This window comes from Eurosta solidaginis, chromosome 5 (assembly GCF_040869045.1).
Source record: "Eurosta solidaginis isolate ZX-2024a chromosome 5, ASM4086904v1, whole genome shotgun sequence".
NCBI lineage: Eukaryota > Metazoa > Arthropoda > Insecta > Diptera > Tephritidae > Eurosta > Eurosta solidaginis.
This window is the reverse complement of record NC_090323.1, coordinates 44465535-44486546: the sequence shown is the minus strand read 5'-3', so window position 1 is coordinate 44486546 and position 21012 is coordinate 44465535. Positions and strand designations below refer to the sequence as shown.

Sequence of the window (21012 nt, the reverse complement as noted above, 5' to 3'; positions counted from 1 at the left end):
AGTGCCTTTCATTTCGTTTGGAGAGCTAGTGTTTCGTGATACAGACTGCAAGTCTAGAAATAAGCGACAACTTGCATCGAGCGATTGTCAAGATATATCTACTTGAAGCGTAAATTTGAGCACATATCAGAGTTTTCGTTTAAAATACTTGATTGCAGAATTACAACCTTCCTAAACTATCGTAATCTAATTTTCCTGAATAAATTAATTTATAAAAAACAACCAGAATACCTATTCCGAAATTTATGTTTTGCTAGTTCTGACAGAACCTGTAAACTCAGTGTTCCACGCCATAAATATGTACCTCTCATCATCAAGGACGTTCTTTGTCAGTACTATCAAAGTATGGAACTCATTACCTAATTTTATTAAAAATGAGCCCAATGCACCGCGCTTTAAATTGGCTTTGTCTGACTTTTTTGATATACGAAAAACACAATTCTAGCTATTTTCTCCAATCTACATTGTCTATTTCTGTTATTTCTTTTATATTAATATAAATATTGTCATACTCACATTATTATATTGTACACATATCCAAATATCGATGTACTTTAAGAGACAATAATGTCACTTGTACAAATGTGTTAAATAATAAATTGAATTGCAATTGAATTAACCACGCCCACTTTTTTAGAAGGGTGATTTTCTTTGCTTTTAAGTGCAAATCAATAAAATTGTTTGGCGACCACGCCCACTTTTAAAAACCTCTAATGCAAATACGTCTATATGGCGGCCACCGAGGTGTGATGGTAGCGTGCTCGGGAAAAGCAACATAAAAATTTTAGAAATAAGGTTTTTAAATTTTTCTAAGCGGGGTCGCCTCTCGGCAGTGTTTGGCAAGCACTCCGAGTGTATTTGTGCCATGAAAAGCTCTCGGTGAAAACTCATCTGCCTTGCAGATGCCGTTCGGAGTCGGCATAAAAGAAGTAGGTCCCGTCCCGCCAATTTGTAGGTAAAATTAAAAAAAAAGAAGCACGACGCAAATCGGAAGAGAGGCTCGACCTAAAATCTCTTCGGAGGTTATCGCGCCTTACATTTTTATTATTTTTTTATTTGAGTGTAACCAAAAAGGCAATATCTTTATGGCATATAACTAAATTATACCGATATATAACCTTAGTGGTGACATTGTAAAACAGAGTCCGAGTATTAAAATTTTTGAAAATGGTCCGCGACCATGTTGTTTTAGTTAATCGTTCAATAATGCTATTAATGCCATAAATCGAACAAAAGTCTACCAAGCCTAACGTAATTTGGAGAAAATGTTAAGCTGCCGGGCAACGCACAAATTTGCTTAATGGTTACCATAGCAACGGGTAGTTGTGTGCGTATCGGGCTATGTCGTGCTCACACGCATTTGTTGTCGGCTTCGCGTTGATGAAAATCAAAATTTTTAGATTTTTTCGCTTGACAGCTGGTCTATTTGATCGTGGCCGACGTGGTTGACAAGCATTAATGTGTTAGTTTTGTGAGAACGTGCAATGAGTAACTTCGCGGAAGAAAAAGATTTTACGTTGCGGTTTATTACAACCTACGAATGCTCTAAGAGAATTACCTGATTTTTGGCAATTTGTTTTCCATCCGACCTTTGCATTTTTTTCCATATAAAAAAATTTAAGTTATTAAAAATCATGTAATTACCTTAGCGGCTTAAGATTGGCATCTTATTATATTAAAATTGAATAAGCTACATAACCGTATACTCGAAAAAATTCTAAAGATTTTTAGAAAAAGTTCAACAAGCAGTAAAAAATCATCATCCGATTATATGTTTACGGCCGCACGCTACAAATTCGCAACGCAAATGGCGCTTGATGCTTTATGCATGTGTGGTGGCCGGGCAAGCGATAATCACCCGATACGCACACAAATACCCGTTGCTATGGTAACCATCAAGCAAATTTGTACGTTTCCCGGCAGTTTTAAGCGCCAAATACACGACACGAACATTTCCGCGAACATTCCGCAATCTTGTTCGCAGCTTTGGCCATACACCATACGAACTTTTGGGCGAACATTTAAACATTTTTTTTTTCCATTTTACTTTTCCGCGCACGTCTGTTCCGTTCAGAAATTACTACGATTATGAGCTATTCCGCCATACACGCACCAACAGTTCGCGCAAATGTTCGCCAAAAATTAAAATATTTTGATTTTTGGCGAACATTTGCGCGAACTGGCAAACACCACCATACACGATAGAAAAGGTCGCAGAAACATGACATAACGGGAATGTTCGCGGAAATGTTCGTGTCGTGTATTTGGCGCTTTAGTTTAGAACAGTGGTCAGCAAAAATTTAAATGTGAGTGTATTAGTGAGAGCATTAGCGTCCCGGCAGTAAATTAAAGTTAAAATGGCAACGTACATTTATTAAAACAAACTTTTTTAAAAATGTGAGTTTTGTGATTCAGAAATATGTATGTTGAAAAATTCCCAAGTCCCTTAATTCATCAAGTCGTAGTCTTTTCGAAGGGTAACCTATATTTTTAAATGCGAATGCACATGAAATTTGGATTGCAAAGCGGTTTCACAAACGGCGGCAAACACTCGCTTAAAACATCATATCTCCGAAACTAATGCAGGTGCCGCAACCAGAAAAGTGCAGAATGTTTAAAAGATATGTGGCTGACTTAAAAAAAAACATTCCTTCTATTAATTTTTTGACTATTTTGCTAAGCTACTTTAGACACTTTATAGTAATTTTTTGCAGAGCAGAAACCACGCCTACTTTCTATAATTAGGGGTGCATTATTCTTTCCAGGCATCTCTAAACACCAAAACTTCAGCAAAAGTTGAGCTATCTTCGCCCAATTACATAAGTGTACGTGCTTTGTTGTATTGTTATTTAAAATGGTCTAAGTCAAACGATATCCACGCCCACTTTATGATATCGAAAATTTCGAAAACTGAAAAAGATTGGGCAATGACTTAACAAACACGGATAAAGTCAGGAAACTTGTATAGTTGATTTAATTTATGAAATTTGAAATCCTGTAAAATTTTGCAAAATGGTTGTTATAGTGACCACATTTAAGAGAAAAATTTTAAAAATTTTGAAACACGCTTGCTTAAAAACGCACCTAAAGTTATTACAAATTTTAAGCTTACTAAATTTTCAATATAGATATCTATGGTAATACTTTTCCAGTAGTGATATGATAGCGGAAAAGTTAAAAAAAATAAATTAAATGTGTACGTCCTGCTCCTGTTTACTTCTTCGGTCTCATGGAAGACCAAAATGGTTCATTTTTGCGTGAAAGACCAGCACATTTCAGTTGTTGAAGCTGAAAACTAAACATATCGAAGGTAGTTTTGATAAACAAAAAAAAAAAATTATATAAAAATTTTAGAATTTACTTTATGCGAAACTTGCCGGATTTAATTAAAAACTTCAGAGCGAAAAAACGCATAAAATTGAGTTTGCTCTACAAAGTGACCTACATATTTTTTATACGGGGATAATTGTGCTAAACTTTGTGCAAACCTAAAAAAATCTGGAACGGCCCCGTAATGCAAAAATTTGCAAAAAGTGAAGGCAAAAGTACATTAAAATTTGTATTTTTTGTTTTTCTACGGACTCATTCAGTCTACATATGTGAGGTCCTCAACCTAACAAAAAAATTTGAGAGCTGAGTGTGAAATTTCTAAAAATGTGAGGCATAGCATAACCTTATTAGGGTTCAGCTGGTCTTATTTATGACTATCAGTAGAAATTTGACGCGTCCAACGCTTTTATTTAATTGTCTGATCAACGCCCTAGATTAAAGAGCATTGTGATGACTAGTACCTCGGACCTACCTAATTATTTTCTAGCTTTTAGTATTATTATTACTTCATGTAATTATTGTTTTCAATAGAACCGTTTAACTTAAATTTTTTTTTTAATTAGTTTATTTTCACGTTTTTAGTCTTTATTTAATTGCCTTTTATTTGGCCCTCACTAGGGTAGGCACCTTGTCGTTGGTGTGAGGGCTTAGCCGAACTCCATAGCGCCCGACTATGAGGCGGAGCTGTTTAGGACTGACATCTACGCCGTTTCGCCTCATACGAGGGCGGCGGGATGTCGGTGACCAAGAACTGGCAACCCCCTAATCCAGGGTGTTATGCGGACCGTGCCTATTGGACGATTTGCAGCCAGTGGATAAATTCGGCTGTATTCGAACGGAGCCTTCCCGATACCGGGCCACCTCGCGAAGTATTAATGGCCTTACCACAGTAAGGGGCGCTGCTGTGGCGTACGGTTCTTTCCCCGTATATAATACTGGACCGCTGAGTCCGCCTTGTCGGGCAGGTGGTCGTACGACCAAGATGAAAGACTCATTACCTGACTGTAATAAGGACGATGTAAAGAGGAGGACTGAGTCGCAATTCAAGGACGACAAATACGAATTAGGCGATGCGTCGGACTCGGGGAGCGAGAGTAGTGCTGATTCAATGAACTCCGTGTTGGAGAAGCACACAAATGAAAACGGAGTAGAAGAGTGGAGAAGGGTACGGTGCAGAGGAAGTAAAAGAGCTCTCTCGCAGTACCGTGCAGCACTAAGAATTGTACAACGCTTGGGAGCAGTGGTCGACCCAACAGAAGTGGATATCGAGCGCTTGGAATGGGCCCATGAAGCGGTAGAAGTAAGTCGAAAGCAGTTCAAAAGGTTTGCTGCGAGAAACCCTCGGTTCTGCAACCAGTACGAGGAGGAAGAAGCGTCGAATGGCAGAATGAAGAGGCAACGTTCGGCGGAAGGCGACAAGCCTGCTTTCAAGAGCAGGAAGGACCAAGTCCTAGAGCCGCGAGGCAGGGCAGTCGCATAGACAAGACAAGTAGGCCCAAAGCTGTAAGACAGATGGGCTCCAATAGCGAAAGCTGCGGGTCAGAGGGAAGTTCCAATTAAGGAAGTAGGAGCTAAGCCAAAGGGAGATAACGCTAAGACTTCGGCTTTCTCGGAGGCGCTAAAGGGAGTTAACGCTAAGACTCCGGCTTTCTCGGAGGTGCCAAAGGGAGATAACACTAAGACTCCTGCTTTTGCCGAGAAGATGAGTGATGTGGCAAAGCAGTCACTGACTGTAGCGCTGGTTGATCGTAGAAGTCCTTTCGGACAAATGACTACTGAAAGGTGGAGATCTGTGGAAAGGGAACTTATTAGCTTAATGCTTAAGATCATGCGGGAACAACCAAGAAAGCCCCTTCCAACCTTTGATTCGGGGGGATGGTATAATGGTGTGAAGATGATAGCGTGCGACAACATCGCGAGCTTTCGGTGGCTGGAGGAAGTGGTTCCAAACCTCCAAAGGCAAGGCACGAACGCACGGTTTGAGGTGGTGGATAAAGCGCAAATCCCCACGGTACCAAAAGTTAAGGTATGGGTACCATACGTGATGAAGTCGAAGGATACACTGCGACTTCTGCAGAATCAGAATTCGAACATACCGACACAGGATTGGAAGGTACTTACCGTATCTCAGCCTACCGAGGATGGTCAGTTCTACATCTTCCAAATAAACAAGCAGGCGGAGGATATTTTGTACACGCAGCTTGGTAAAATATCCTTTGGCACTGGCAAAATTTAAATGCAACTCAGGAAAAGAAGTCCCGAGGATAAAAATCCTAACACGCTAGAGGTGGGCGAAGTCGAAAAAGACCTGAAAAGCCTAAGGAAAAAAGGCAGGTGGAGGTCCCCAACGTCACCACGAACGTGCTAGAAGAGGACCAACCGCTAAATGGTGCTGTGACTCGCACAGAGGAACACCCTGCACAACAGTCACGAGAGGCTGAGGGGGGTCTCGAATACTCTAAACCAAAAGGGCAAGGGGAGGACGACGATGTCAAGACGATGGTGCTGGAGGGGGGCAAACAGCCCAATGGTACTGCGAGTCCTACAGATAAACCTCCAACACAGTAAAGTGGCGTCGAGTGAACTCCTCCTAACCCTTGAGGAGGGTTCGTTTGACGTTGCGCTGATCCAGGAGCCGTGTCTCTCATCGGGAGGAAAGGTTTCTGGACTTAGCGCGCGCGGGTTTGGCGTTTACTACGCGCAAACGGAAGGACGGATGCGAGCTGTAGTAATGGTAAGGAAACAGCTGCATTCATATATGCTGCCTAATTACACCACTGAGGATCTCGTAGCGGTGGCCGTTGAGCAAAAGAATAAGCAGGCATTTATCCTGGCGTCCTGCTACATGGCCCATGCTGCGGAGGTCCCTCCGATGGAGTGCAAAAGGCTAAGACAGGAGGAGGGGTGCAAAGGGCGGTTGGTCATAGGCGCAGATGCAAATGCGCACCACAATGCGTGAGGAAGAGCAGATACGAACGCGAGAGGCGAATCTCTGTTTTGTTATATCCTGCAAACCAATTTGCAGATAGCCAACAGGGGAAATGTCCCTACATACATTGGTCCAACATCCAGCAATGTTCTGGATATTACATTGGGCTCCGAGCGTGATATATCAAGGTATGATTGGATGGTTCTTGATAGACCATCCTTCTCCGACCATGCGTATATCAGCTTCAACATCCCCCTAAAGAGGGTAGAGAAGAGAGGAACCTTTAGAAACCCTAGGTCAACGAACTGGACTAAATTTCAGAAGCATGTAGAAACAAAACTGGGACAACCCAAAGAGGTTGCTAATTAGAGGAACTGGAGGAGTCGAATGAATTCCTAACAAGGACGCTTATGACTGCGTATAACAAAGCTTGCCCTCTAAGAAGATTCAGAGGAAAAGCAAAGCCGCCATGGTGGAGCAATGAGCTGAGCCTTCTAAGAAGACAGGTAAAAGAAATGTTTAAGCTCGCAAAGACCGCGGAAAGCGAAGCGTGTCGGGACGAGTACAGGGAGCTACTGAGGATCTACACGCGTGAAATTACCAGGGCGAAGAGAAACTCATGGAAAAGTTTCTGTACGGACATAGAGTGCTCCAGCGAAACAGCACGTTTTGAAAAAAGTCCTAGTAAGGGAAACATAGTCCAGGGACTAATAAAGAAAGAGAACTGGGAATGGTCACGTAATAGTGAGGAATCCCTTGAGGTGCTTCTCGATACACATTTCCCATCGGGAGACGGTTTAGAAGAGCCAGCAGACATCACTCACACTTCGATCACGGAGCTAGTAGTGCCGGGCTTGGTGACCGATACCAAGATCGAGTGGGCAGTGGAGACGTTTTCTAAGTTTAAATCACCGGGCCCAGATGGTATATTCCCGGCCATGCTACAAGTCTCAGGTAGGGCGGTCGTGGAATGGCTTAAAATAATATTCGATGGGTCCATACGACTGAATCATGTACCGCACTCTTGGAGAACTGCTCGTGTAGCTTTTCTACCAAGGGCGGGGAAGATCGGTCACGTGTATCCCAAAGACTATAGACCCATTAGCTTAACATCATTTCTGCTCAAAACCTTTGAGAGGCTGATAGATGTGTACATAAAGTCCAACGTGGATGAAAAGCTGCTCTCCACAACACAGCATGCGTACACCTAAGGAAAGTCGGTAGGCACCGCGTTGCATAGGGTGGTAATATGCATAGAGAAATCCCTGGAATATAAGGAGTATTCTCTAGGAGTCTTCTTGGACATTGCCGGGGCTTTCAATAATGTTGCAAAATGGGCGATTATGGATGGTCTTAATTACATTAAAGTACATCCTGCCTTAATCAGATGGATCGGCTGCATGTTAAATTGCAGAAAGATTACATCACAATGGAGATTGTACGAGGCCACGAAATCAGTGGACAGGGGCACGCCGCAGGGAGGGGTGCTATCACCTCTGCTGTGGACGCTGGTCATCAACCAACTGCTCAGGTAATTCGATGAGGGACCCGTAAAACTTACGGCTTACGCAGATGACGTTGCAATTGTCATAAGTGGAAAGTGCCTTCCAACGATTAGTTCTTTTATGGATCGGGCGCTTCGCGATATTCATACCTGGGCATCTAATGTCGGGTTGAAAGTTAATGCGGAGAAGACGGATATGGTCTTGTTTACAAAGAGGTACAAGGTCCCAAATTTGACCAGGCCTAAGTTAGGACCTTACAGGAGAAACCTTGCACAAAATATTTAGGAATCATCCTAGACAGTAAGCTGTCATGGAAGCTCAACGTGGAGGAGAGGGTCAAGAAGGCCTCAACGGCACTCTATGCATGTAAAAGAATGCTGGGGTGTACGTGGGGCCTATCGCCCTCTCTTTCTCATTGGGCTTTTACAGCGATTGTAAGCCCTATTCTATACTATGGAGTTCTTGTTTGTTGGAAACCACACAAAAAATAGCATAACTCAAAAAATTAGAGGGGGTATGCAGACTATCGATGCTTAGCATTACGGGAGCCCTGAAAACAACCCCCACGGCTGCACTGTATGCCATTTTGCACATCCCACCTGTAGACCTGGTAGCAAAGAACAAAGCGTTAACGACCGCAACCAGGCTCGGTGCTTCGGGGCTGCTTGAGCGCCGACAATATGGCCATAGTAGTATAGCGTCATCAATCACAAGACGAACAGACTACATGGTTCCCTATCTGCGCTTCGAGGGAGATCTTAAGGCCACAATAGAGGTGGACGGTTGGCGCAAGGGTGCGCAAATGGCGGACGAGGCGATAAATGTGTACACCGATGGTTCCAAAGTAGTGGAAGGAGTAGGGTCTGCGGTATACTGCGCTGATCCGGAAATAAGCAGATCCTACAGGCTGCCGGATTACTGTAGCGTTTTCCAAGCGGAAATATTAGCCGTAACCAAAGCAGTAGAAACCCTGGAAGAGAATAGCTTAAGCTGCAACCGTGTTAACTTTTATATTGACAGTCAAGCAGCAACTAAGGCAATAATCTCGCATAGCACAGCATCTAAATGCGTGTTAGAGTGTAAGCAGTCTCTGGAGAGAATCGGGACAGGGAGAAGCATACATCTATATTGGGTCCCAGGGCATATGGGAATAGATGGGAATGAAAAAGCGGACGAACTAGCTAAAAAGGGCGCATCCCTTGAAGCTTGCTCCGTAGATGTCCCAATTAGATTGGGCGAGGTTAAGCGAAGGCGAGAGGTGCACATGATCGACCATGCGAGAAAGGCATGGGTTCAAGCGCGGGACTGTAAAGTGTCGAAGATTATGTGTAGGACTTACAACCTTAGACTAACACAGTTGCTCCTATCATTAAAAAGGGAGGACTGTAGACTCATGACGGGTATTTTGACTGGACACTGCCTTCTGGCGTCACATGCCTTTAAACTAGGCTTGGTCAGTGATAGCAGATGTAGGAAGTGCGGGTTGGAGGAGGAAACGATCGAGCACGTTCTGTGATCGTGCCCTGCACTTGCCAGGCTAAGACTCCAGCTATTAGGAGTGATACAGCTGTCAGATCTAAGTCCTAGGAAGCTTCTAGTATTTGCCAAGAGGACGGAGTTATTTTATAACATAGGTCCTGGGTTTTGATAGTGTTTTTCAGTTTGGTCGTTAAAACAAACTTCTGGTAACACTACGGACTCAATCAGTCTATGTGAGGTCCTCATGGACCGGCCAGTTCAACTTACCTACCTACCTGCCTTTTATTTCTCATTTTGTTTAGTTCATTTAGTGACTCATCATTACAAGGACTCTTTCCTGACAATTTGTTACAATCTATGTCCTCAATACATAATCCATCCAAAGACTTTACTCGACTCTGCGCCACGTATGCTTGTGTCTCCTCGAACTCCAAAATATTTTGATGTCACTTCTACCGGACTATATGTAATATTTGTTCCAAATACGATCCAAATCGGACATCGTAGGTCGCTTTTTATTCGTGTATGTATTAGGTGTTGGACCAAATCGGACCACAAATAAGATTTTTTTGAATATCTCGATGTCTGCGCGACCTAGCGGCGATGTTTTTCATATGCCGCTTTCTGATAATTACTATTTTAAAATTTGCACATGAAATTGACATGAATATAATTAAGATTGATTCAAAAATTGATTTAAAAGTCACAGTTGTTACAGGACCTTTTCCAAACAATTCTCAGTTCGTTTCTCCGTTTTAAACCCGTTGAAAGAGATTTACAAGGTATAATCGGGACAGCTGTCGCCTTATCCGTCCTGATGTCATCGTGTTTAAATTTTTCTCAAATTATTCAATATACCCGTTGACATATATTTACCGTCGCTAAGTCCGGTGTTATGGGAGTGCCGCCTTCTGCTATGAAAAGTGCATTCATTCCCCTAATTTGTAAATTTAATTATTTATTTATTTAATAGATGAATTTCACTCTTCTGGTAATTACTATTTTTAGTCCATATGTATATATTTTATTCAGAAAAGAGCTTAAAATTTGAGACGGATTGAATATGTATTTATAGAAATTTTTTTTTTCTATGTATAGTACATTATTTTCGATTAATTAAGTTATTTAACTAAATTTAGTTATTTAATTGCTGATGTTTCTATTTTCCTTATTTGTTTTATTAAATTGTATTTTATTCTTGGAAGAAATATTAAATCAAACTTTATTTTTATTTATTTTTTTTTAATTAGAAAACTCAAATTTAGTTTTTATTTTATATATTTAATTATATTTATACTTTTTTGCGTTTTTTTTTAATTTGTATACAATTTTTAATTTTAGGGCGACCGAAACAAGACGTTAAATCCGTTAGGCTGCTCACAGCGCAATAACTTTAACTTCGTTGCAAGTTTAACATTTTGCCAAAATCAAACTGACAAAAATATCCGTTTTGCATTATAAAAGTATGCACGCACACTTTTCAATAAATTTTAATCTCAAATGTCATGAACGGTGTTATAGGCCTAGGTTATTTAGACACTATTTAGACACCATTCATGATACATGAACACCAAAAAAGCACAAACGCTTTAACAATAGTTGCTTTTTTTTGCACGGAAGCTTGAAAAAAATTATGTATATTGGAACGATTTTCCGTCATCCCTTGTCAAATTTGGTTTTGAGACAAACCGGTTTCGGCGTTGTGCCATCATTCGAGAACGAAAATCGACACTGATGATGGCACAACGCCGAAACCGGTTTGTCTCAAAACCAAATTTGACAAGGGATGACGGAAAATCGTTCCAATATACATCATTTATCTGTCGGAAAATCAACAAAACAAGATAAGTTGCAAAAAATGCTTCAACCAGCTAAAGAGTTTCTTCATGGCGGAACCATACAGGTGGTTGAGGTTTATCAGCTAATTGGTGCCTTTTTTAGCTGCTTTGAAATTTCTACCTCTGGCGCAGTACGATTTTGACACTCAACCAGAAAATTAAAAACACATAACACATGAAATGCTTATTTTGGTGAATATTAGCAGTTTTATACATTACTATGCTGCTACTAAATAAATGCAAGCAGCCGCACTTGTGTACATGCACACATTAAAGCAGGCATCACCATTTAGTTGAATAATTATTGGCGCCACTTCACACGTATTATTATTCTCTTTTGTTTTTATTCGGCTTTAGTTGTCGCTGAACAAACAGAGTAGCAACATCGGATGACGCCAGAGAGGATAGATAGAATAAGATACGTCATTTCACACTTTTTTCGAAATTTATTTGTAATTCCCCATTTGAGGGCTAATCATAAATTGCTTCTACATATTTTCATGAAGTAATTTTGATCGTTTTATAGGATCGTATTAATTAAGCAATTCATCCTCTTTACAACAATCACAATATGTGTTGATATAAATAAATGTAAAGCGCGATAATCTCCAAAGAGATCTAAGGCCGAGCTTCTCTTCCGATTTGCTTCGTGCTCCTCTTGATTTTCCCTACAAACTGGCCGGACGGACGGGACCCACATGTTTTATGCCAACTCCGAACGCCATCTGCAAGGCAGATGAGTTTTCACTGAGCGTTTTTCATGGCAGAAATACATACGGAGGGTTTGCCAAACACTGCCGAGGGGCGACCCCGCTTAGAAAAATTTTCTTCTAATTGAAAAACCTTATTTCTAAAATTTTGATGTTGCTTTGCCCGGGGTGTGGTAGGCGGGGTACGTTACCATCACACACATAAACTTCTTAAAAATGTGTAGAAGGTAATTTTCTAATACCCGCCAATCAGGTACTTTACAAATAAAAATTTAAATGACGTATCTTATTCTATCCATCCTCTCTGGTGAGGCTATTGTTTATTTGCGCATTTGCGAAAAGATATTTTGCAAACAGCAGACTGTTTTCATGGTTTAATGTTAGCAATTTATTTTGTTTAAATTTTTCCTTAGACTCAAGCAATAAATTAGTATTTATATAGCATATTTGGGAGTTAATTTTTCATAAATTTTTCATCAACAACTAAGCCACCACCAATAAGATGATTTTAGTTTTACTCACACAGCCACAGTTTTAATTTCGGGAACCGCTGCATTAAAGCAAGCAACCACACATACACATCACATTATCATCAGCTAAGCGCAGAAGTTGTTACTCACGCATACATACGCATATGGCTAAATAACCAAGTATGCGATAAAAGTGTTCCGTGAAAATTCTAGACCTTAAGAGAAATATGTGAACGAGGCAAGTGAGAGTATAAAAGCAGCGCATGCAGGGGAATAAGGATCAGTTTGATTTAAACACGCTATTAGTGAAATATAATTGTAGTTCAGAAGTACTACTTCCAAAGTATTTTAATTAGAGATCGTTTTGCAGTACCGAATATTGGAGCTATTTGTTTGACAGTTCAGCGGTTCGAACTTGAGCACAAGGTGCATAATTATCAGGATCCCCCTCCCAAAAGCGTTACAGTATGTTTGTTTGTATGTATGTCACCCTGCCGCCACGCTATTATTTTGTCATTTTCGTTTAGCTGCACATTTGCATGTACATTTCATGCGCTCGTTCACAATAGAAGGGCACTATTGTGATTGATTGCTGTTTAAGCGATTTCATCTCATACCACTTATTCAATTGAACTAGCTTATTTTGTATTGTTTCTTTCTATGCAGTTCGTTTATCTAACTAGCGTTTTATTCCATCTAGCTAGCAAACAAAGCGGCTAACTAGCTTAATCCTATTAAGTGATGTTGTAGGTGTTTTGAAAATTTTATTTATGTAAATTTTCTGAAGTGCAAGTGCACAATTTTTGTGTGTATGCCCTGAAATTTATTTACAAAAAAAAGAGTTAAACGGCACCACATGGCAGCTGCTGGCCTGCTAATGCCTGCCAGTCATTCAAAGCTTAACTGAAATTGAAATTTACTTCACACTTTCTAACAAACTCGCATACGAGTACTTACGTACTTACTTGCAATGTCTGTGTTCGTAGTTAAAGTTGAAGTGTTGGCAGGCCGGCGCGGCATTTATAGAATATTCAGTTGACAGCAGGATTTTGATTTTTACACATGAGCGCTTATGAATGTATTGGATAGTCATACCCCTGCATTACTATTCAATATCAGCGCATTTGTCATAGTCACAAAGTTTGCATGCAATTTAAATATGCATTTAATGGTATTTAGAACAAATTTAATTGTATTTAACACTGTTTGATAGTTTTGACTGCACTTGCAACACTTTAATTTTTATAAATTTTTTTTTTTACAAAATTTCGTCTTTTTTTAACACCTTAACAGCTGATTTAGTTTCAAGTTCATTTTATTATTATAATATGTATTTTTGAACTTTGAAAATATTTGGCACGTGAATTTATTTATACTCTAAGGTAAGGCGGCTGCCGTGGCGTGATGGTAGCGTGCTCGCCAACCACTCCGAAGATTCGGCGTTCATGCCACAGGCAAAGCAACAACAAAGTTTTAGAACAAATTTTTTTCAATTAGCAGACAACTTTTCTAAGTGGTGTAGCCCCTCGGCATTGTTTGGCAAGCACTACGAGTGTATTTCTGCTTTGAAAAGCTTGTCAAATAAAAGACATCTGCCTTACAGATGCCGTTCGGAGTCGGCATAAAACAAGTCCCGTCCCGCCAATTTGTAAAATTAAAAGGACACGACGCTAATTAGAAGAGAAAAGCTATGCCTCATCTGTCTTCGGAAGTTATCGTGCCTTATAATTATTTTATTCTATAGTTATATGTAAATACTTATGTATATACAAACATACACAGCAACGAACAGAAAAACAGCAGACACAATTTTCCGAAAAAGCAAACTGCTTTTTTGAAATTATCAGGACTCTCAAAATTTGCATTAATTTTTTACTTTTTTTTAAGTTATACATCTTTAGGCGCGTTATGAAAAATTAATGAGAGTGAAATTTAAATTTAACAAGTAAGAACGGGACTGTCTTCATACCTTTCATGAATGGCGCTGAACAATAATCTTATCCCGTTCGTAATCTCCAAATAATCGGATGTATAAAATAAGATATATATAGTGAACAGATCTACATACCTAAACGATTTTTAAGATAAATATAAAATAAAAACAGGTACGTACTTTGTGTGAGGATGCAAAGCTTCACTTTTTTTGTGGTCTGCATGTAAAAACTATGACTACGAATCACGTATTTCAACAATATATGATGTAAACGTAACTATTTGATGAAATTTGATGAATTTTGAAGCTTCTAGCCGTAAAAAGGGGGCAAAAATGACAGTTTATATGGGGTATATAATATATATACCACCGATCTCTATGATTTTTTCAGACAAAAATATATGCTATATACGTAAGCATTTGGTGAAATTTGAAGCTTCTAGCTGTTAAAATGGGGCCGAAATCGCAAAAAAAATTATATATGTACTATATATATATACATACTATATATACCATCATATATATATTATATATATCACCGATCTCTATGATTTTTTGACACAACAATATATACTATATACGTAAGCAATCTGTGAAATTTGAAGCTTATAGCTGTTAAAATGGGGTAGAAATTGCGAAAAGTTTCTTATCTGAACAATCGGTTGTATGAGATATATACTATATATACAATCGATAACTATTATTTTTTCAGACAACAATATATGCTGTGTACGTAAGCATTCGTTGAAATTTGAAGCTTCTAGCTCTTAAAATAGGGCAGTAATTACGAAAAGTTTCTTATCTGAACAATCGGCTGTGGGGGATATATACTATATATACGACCGATCTCATAAATTTTTTCAGGCAACAATACGTGCAATATGCGAAATTATATGGTGAAGTTTGAAGCTTCAATCTGTTAAATTGAATAAGATATGACAAAAACCCTCTTTTTCTGAAAAATCGGTTGTATGGAGGATATATGCTATAGTGGTCCGATCCGGTCGGTTCCGAAAAATGTCTAATCGGACACCCAAATACACCCGCTCGTACACTGGGCGGCCACCGTGGTGTGATGGTAGCGTGCCCCGCCTATCACACCGTATGCCCTGGGTTCAACTCCCGGGCAAAGCAACATCAAAATTTTAGAAATAAGATTTTTCAATTAGAAGAAAATTTTTCTAAGCGGGGTCGCCCCTCGGCAGTGTCTGACAAGCGCTCCGATTGTATTTCTGCCGTGAAAAGCTCTCAGTGAAAACTCATCTGCCTTGCAGATGCCGTTCGGAGTCGGCATAAAACATGTAGGTCCCGTCCGGCCAATTTGTAGGGAAAAATCAAGAGGAGCACGACGCAAATTGGAAGAGAAGCTCGGCCTTAGATCTCTTCGGAGGTTATCGCGCCTTACATTTATTTTTTTTTTATTTTTTTACTTACAATTTTGGGTTTCGTGACGAAATTAATATACCATTTCATTTTCATGAAAGGTATAAAAATGTGACACAAAAGTCATAGGTTGAAAATGCAGTTCGTGTGTATGTTCGCTTAGAATTGTACGAGCAAACTTGCTTTGAATGGGATGTATGTATGTATATGGATTTATATTAGGTTAGGTTAAAGTGGCCGCTTCTGCTGCCCAAGCGGAGAATCGCGTAGGCCAATGTGGCCCGTTGTGATACCACGAAGGAGCCCCAGTTTCCTTTCTATAGGATGTGGTCCATAAAAGCATAAAGCTAAACCAGTGCCTTTGCCTAATTTAGGGTAAAATTTCGTTTACATTTGCGGATTCTAGCTCCGCAATGCACGCAAAGAAGTGTCTGTGGAGACGTCGGTACCTGGTCTTCGACAGGGCGGGACAAAGGCATAGATAATGCTCTACGCTTTCTATCCCTTCCTCGTCCCTGTAACTGCGGCAGAAATCATTTGTTTGAAAGCCCATATAAGCCCCATGTGCGTCCATAAGACAGTGACCTTGTAGAATACCCACTAATGGGCTAATAGCGAGGATATGACCGATTGCGTGCTCTTTTCGTCCAGCTTGGACCAATTTGGCCTAGACACCTTACATGTTGGTTCCATGGCCGATATCGCTTTAGCATGTTCCATGCACTGAGATCGCAGCCAATGCTTGCAGGTATTCAGAGGAGGATTCACCCAGCCAGCAGAGATGATTGTTTGCAAGCTGGTGCCTTCCTTTGTTAGCTAATCAGCTGCGCAATTTCCCGAGATGTAACTGTGGCCTGGAACCCATATTATGCTCAGGTTGCACTTATCGGTAAGCTTGTATATAGCTTCCCTGCACTTTAACGCTATTACTGGCGCTGTATCACTACATCGCGAAGATTTTATGGCAGCTTGGCTGTCGGAAAAAATGGAAACAGAGTTAGTCACCGACAGGCTAATTATATAGAGAGCAGCTTCCCTGATAGCTAGCAGCTCAGCTTGAAAAGTACTGATGTGGTCTGGTAAGCTTAGGCGCTTATTTATATTGAGCTTTTTTGAGGATATTCCACTGTTCCCGGTTAAATACTAATCGCCCACTCGCTCCTCTCAGGGATATTTGTGGAAAATTTGTTGTCTCAGCAAGGGGACGGTATTGTGTGGTCTAGCTTTAATAATATATCGGGGACTTGCTCTATAATCTGGGCATGCCCAAACCGGCAGTCCCTTCAACGTTCGATTGCGTTGAGCTAAGCCGCGTTGCATATTCTTCTGTGCTTGTGTTTGTCACTGAGCTGTTCCTAAACGACTGGACCTATTTTGATAAAATTGTGTGTGTGTGTTCACGAGGGTTTGAGGATACTTTAGATTCACAATTTGGTATGGAAAGGGGACCAAGGCCGACATATTCCAATAATTTTATTGCTGTTGTTCTAATAGCAATAAAGATGCTCCCTGAAGATTTTGGTGAGTGTTATCGAAGTCGATGGTCCTTTGCCGTATATAGATCCGGCACGTTTCAGTAAAATGCACCATTAAGGTACTAGCCCGATCATCTCCTCGGGAACTTTTAATATGACCACGTTAAACCTTCTTGCCCATACCGCCCCACCCCCTAGTTTCATGAGGAACTTGGGGTCGCCAGAACTCCCCGAAAACCCCGATTTACGTTAATTTTAGTATGTGGGCTGTCGAGAGAGCGCTCTTGTTATGATATTTGAATATATCTATATACATAAAAATCAAATTCTGTGTGTGTGTGTGCTCTCTATGGAAACGTATTTCCCACACTTCAATCATCGCCAAGTTTTGGCTATAGGTTCCTTCGATCAACACGAAGGTTTTCGGTTAAAAATATTTTCGATATATAAAAGAGGCGTGGCACCTTCCATACAAATTGAAACTTTGTACTGCATAGCTCTGAAGGTATACATGCCAGAACATTGAAATTCAGTAAGGAGTTATATGAGGTCAATCCCAAACACCACCAAGAAAATGTGGAATTGGTAAAACCTCCCATACAAATGGAATAAATCATAAAACATATCTCTAGATATAGTAGGTAGGGTAGGATAATGTAAATTGGTAAGGAGCTATATTACTTTAAGTCCTAACACCTCCAGTAAAATGTGGAATTGGGAAAAAAGGGGCGTGGCACCTTCCCTACAAATGGGATTTTTCAGAACTATGGCTACCGTACAAACTTAGGTTATTTTAACATCCAAAGTTTGACAGCATAGTTGAGTTTTGATGTTATTCCTTTTGGACGTTTAGTAATCTGCCGCCATTAAAATTTTGTTTAGCTTCAATCTATCTAAATCTTCTATAAAAATCAAATTCTGTGTGTGTATTCCCTATTGGAAATGTATTTCCCACACTTCAATCACCACAAAACTTTGGTTATAGGTTCCTCCGATTAAGACGAAGCGTTTTCATATTTCAGAATTAAGAATTTTAAAATTAAGTTTTTTTTTGGCTATGCGAACGAGCAATCTTAGCTCCCAAATATGATCATGGTAACAAAATCAATGATCGCATTCAAACCCAGGTGAAGTGACGAATATAGTTACAGATTCAGATCAAATTGCGAATTATCCAACTGAATTTCTAAACTCTTAAGAACCACCTGGAATGCCTGCGCATATATTAACTTTGAAAATTGGCATACCCAATCATGCTTCTTCGAAATTTAGACCCACCAAGATAGTGCAATGGAACCTGACTTTGCATTAAGAAATTAATGCCGAATGAAATCGAAACAACAATCATTAGCGGTAAAATCAAAGGTGAAGATGTGCTCATACCACGGATTCCAGTGATTCCTACAGATTTGTCATTCAATTTTAAGCGCTTACAGTTTCCTGTACGCCTTGCTTTTGCCAGTACAATCAACAAAGCAAAAGGACAATCGCTTACTGTTGCAGGATTAAATTTAGAGTGTCCGTGCTTTTCCCATGGCCAGCTATTGGTTGCTTGCTCTAGAGTTGGAACGCAAAAAATTTGTTTATCTTTGCACCGAACGTAAAAACCAAACATATTGTGTATCCACTTGTAATGCAATAATATACAATAATAAAATGTTTTAAACTAAAATTTCACCAAATATACGTACAAAATTCAATTCAATTTACAGAACAACAACCTAAATTATCAACAAACAAACAAAATAACGCAATATTCACTCGATCTCGGGCGTAACAACGTACGCCGGGTAAAGCTAGTTAAACTATTAGTTATAAAGTCATATGTCAGCGTGTAAACACTTTCTTCATAAACAAAAAAAAATTATTACAGTAAACAAAATATATTTCCTATTGACTTACGTGGAATCGTTGTTGTTTTTCAAAAGTGTTAAATAAAATTCACTACGTTTTATTTGATTAGTCAAAAGCCCTTAATTAGCAAAAACTCTTGAAACGCAATAAGTCAGAAATATAACACAACTAGCCTAAAAAATTTCCATTATCAGATCTGACGGCATTTAGTTATTTTATACAGCAAACAACGCTTATGTTTAACTAATTAAAGTATTGTTATAAAGCCATATGTCAGTGTGTAAACACTTTCTTCATAACCAAAAAAATAAAAAATCATAACAGTAAACAAAATATATTTCCTATTGAGTTACGTAGAATGGTTTTTGTTTTTCAAAAATGTTAATTAAAATTCGCTACGTTTTATTTGATTAGTAAAAAGCCCTTAATTAGTCAAAATCACTTGAAATGCCATAAGCCATAAATATAATCAAACTAGACTAAAAAATTTCCATTATCAGATCTTACGGCATTTAGTTATTTTATACAGCAAACAACGCTTATGATTAACTAATTAAACTATTGTTATAAAGCCATATGTCAGTGTGTAAACACTTTCTTCATAACCAAAAAAATAAAAAAGCATAACAGTAAACAAAATATATTTCCTATTTACGCACGTGGAATCTTTGTTGTTATTCAGAAGTGTTAATTAAAATTCGCTACGTTTTACTTGATTAGTCAAAAGCCCTTAATTAGTCAAAATCACTTGAAATGCCATAAGCCATAAATATAATCAAACTAGACTAAAAAATTTCCATTATCAGATCTGACGGCATTTAGTTATTTTATACAGCAAACAACGCTTATGATTAACTAATTAAACTATTGTTATAAAGCCATATGTCAGTGTGTAAACACTTTCTTCATAACCAAAAAAATAAAAAAGCATAACAGTAAACAAAATATATTTCCTATTGAGTTACGTAGAATGGTTTTTGTTTTTCAAAAATGTTAATTAAAATTCGCTACGTTTTATTTGATTAGTAAAAAGCCCTTAATTAGTCAAAATCACTTGAAATGCCATAAGCCATAAATATAATCAAACTAGACTAAAAAATTTCCATTATCAGATCTTACGGCATTTAGTTATTTTATACAGCAAACAACGCTTATGATTAACTAATTAAACTATTGTTATAAAGCCATATGTCAGTGTGTAAACACTTTCTTCATAACCAAAAAAATAAAAAAGCATAACAGTAAACAAAATATATTTCCTATTTACGCACGTGGAATCTTTGTTGTTATTCAGAAGTGTTAATTAAAATTCGCTACGTTTTACTTGATTAGTCAAAAGCCCTTAATTAGTCAAAATCACTTGAAATGCCATAAGCCATAAATATAATCAAACTAGACTAAAAAATTTCCATTATCAGATCTGACGGCATTTAGTTATTTTATACAGCAAACAACGCTTATGATTAACTAATTAAACTATTGTTATAAAGCCATATGTCAGTGTGTAAACACTTTCTTCATAACCAAAAAAATAAAAAATCATAACAGTAAACAAAATATATTTCCTATTGAGTTACGTAGAATGGTTTTTGTTTTTCAAAAATGTTAATTAAAATTCGCTACGTTTTATTTGATTAGTAAAAAGCCCTTAATTAGTCAAAATCACTTGAAATGCCATAAGCCATAAATATAATCAAACTAGACTAAAAAATTTCCATTATCAGATCTGACGGCATTTAGTTATTTTATACAGCAAACAACGCTTATGATTAACTAATTAAACTATTGTTATAAAGCCATATGTCAGTGTGTAAACACTTTCTTCATAACCAAAAAAATAAAAAAGGATAACAGTAAACAAAATATATTTCCTATTTACGCACGTGGAATCTTTGTTGTTATTCAGAAGTGTTAATTAAAATTCGCTACGTTTTACTTGATTAGTCAAAAGCCCTTAATTAGTCAAAATCACTTGAAATGCCATAAGCCATAAATATAATCAAACTAGACTAAAAAATTTCCATTATCAGATCTTACGGCATTTAGTTATTTTATACAGCAAACAACGCTTATGATTAACTAATTAAACTATTGTTATAAAGCCAT

General features: G+C 38.6%; 1 protein-coding gene across 4 annotated transcripts in view; it reads right to left on the bottom strand.

Annotated features, from left to right (window-relative positions):
• Window positions 1–18987, bottom strand: part of LOC137251916 (inactive ubiquitin carboxyl-terminal hydrolase MINDY-4B) — a 29203-nt gene extending 10216 nt beyond the window's left edge. Inside the window, exon 1 of one of the 4 annotated variants that reach the window (XM_067786915.1) lies at window positions 18955–18987. Coding sequence is in view for 1 of the 4 variants with exons in the window: in XM_067786913.1 (XP_067643014.1) it covers window positions 10120–10176 (57 nt within the window). In the remaining 3 variants the exon portion in view is untranslated. Of the gene's footprint in view, window positions 1–516; window positions 554–9510; window positions 9610–10119; window positions 10642–18954 lie in introns of those variants that run through there. The other 3 variants (XM_067786913.1, XM_067786914.1, XM_067786916.1) reach the window with 3 other exon arrangements.
• Window positions 18988–21012: the final 2025 nt, after the last annotated feature.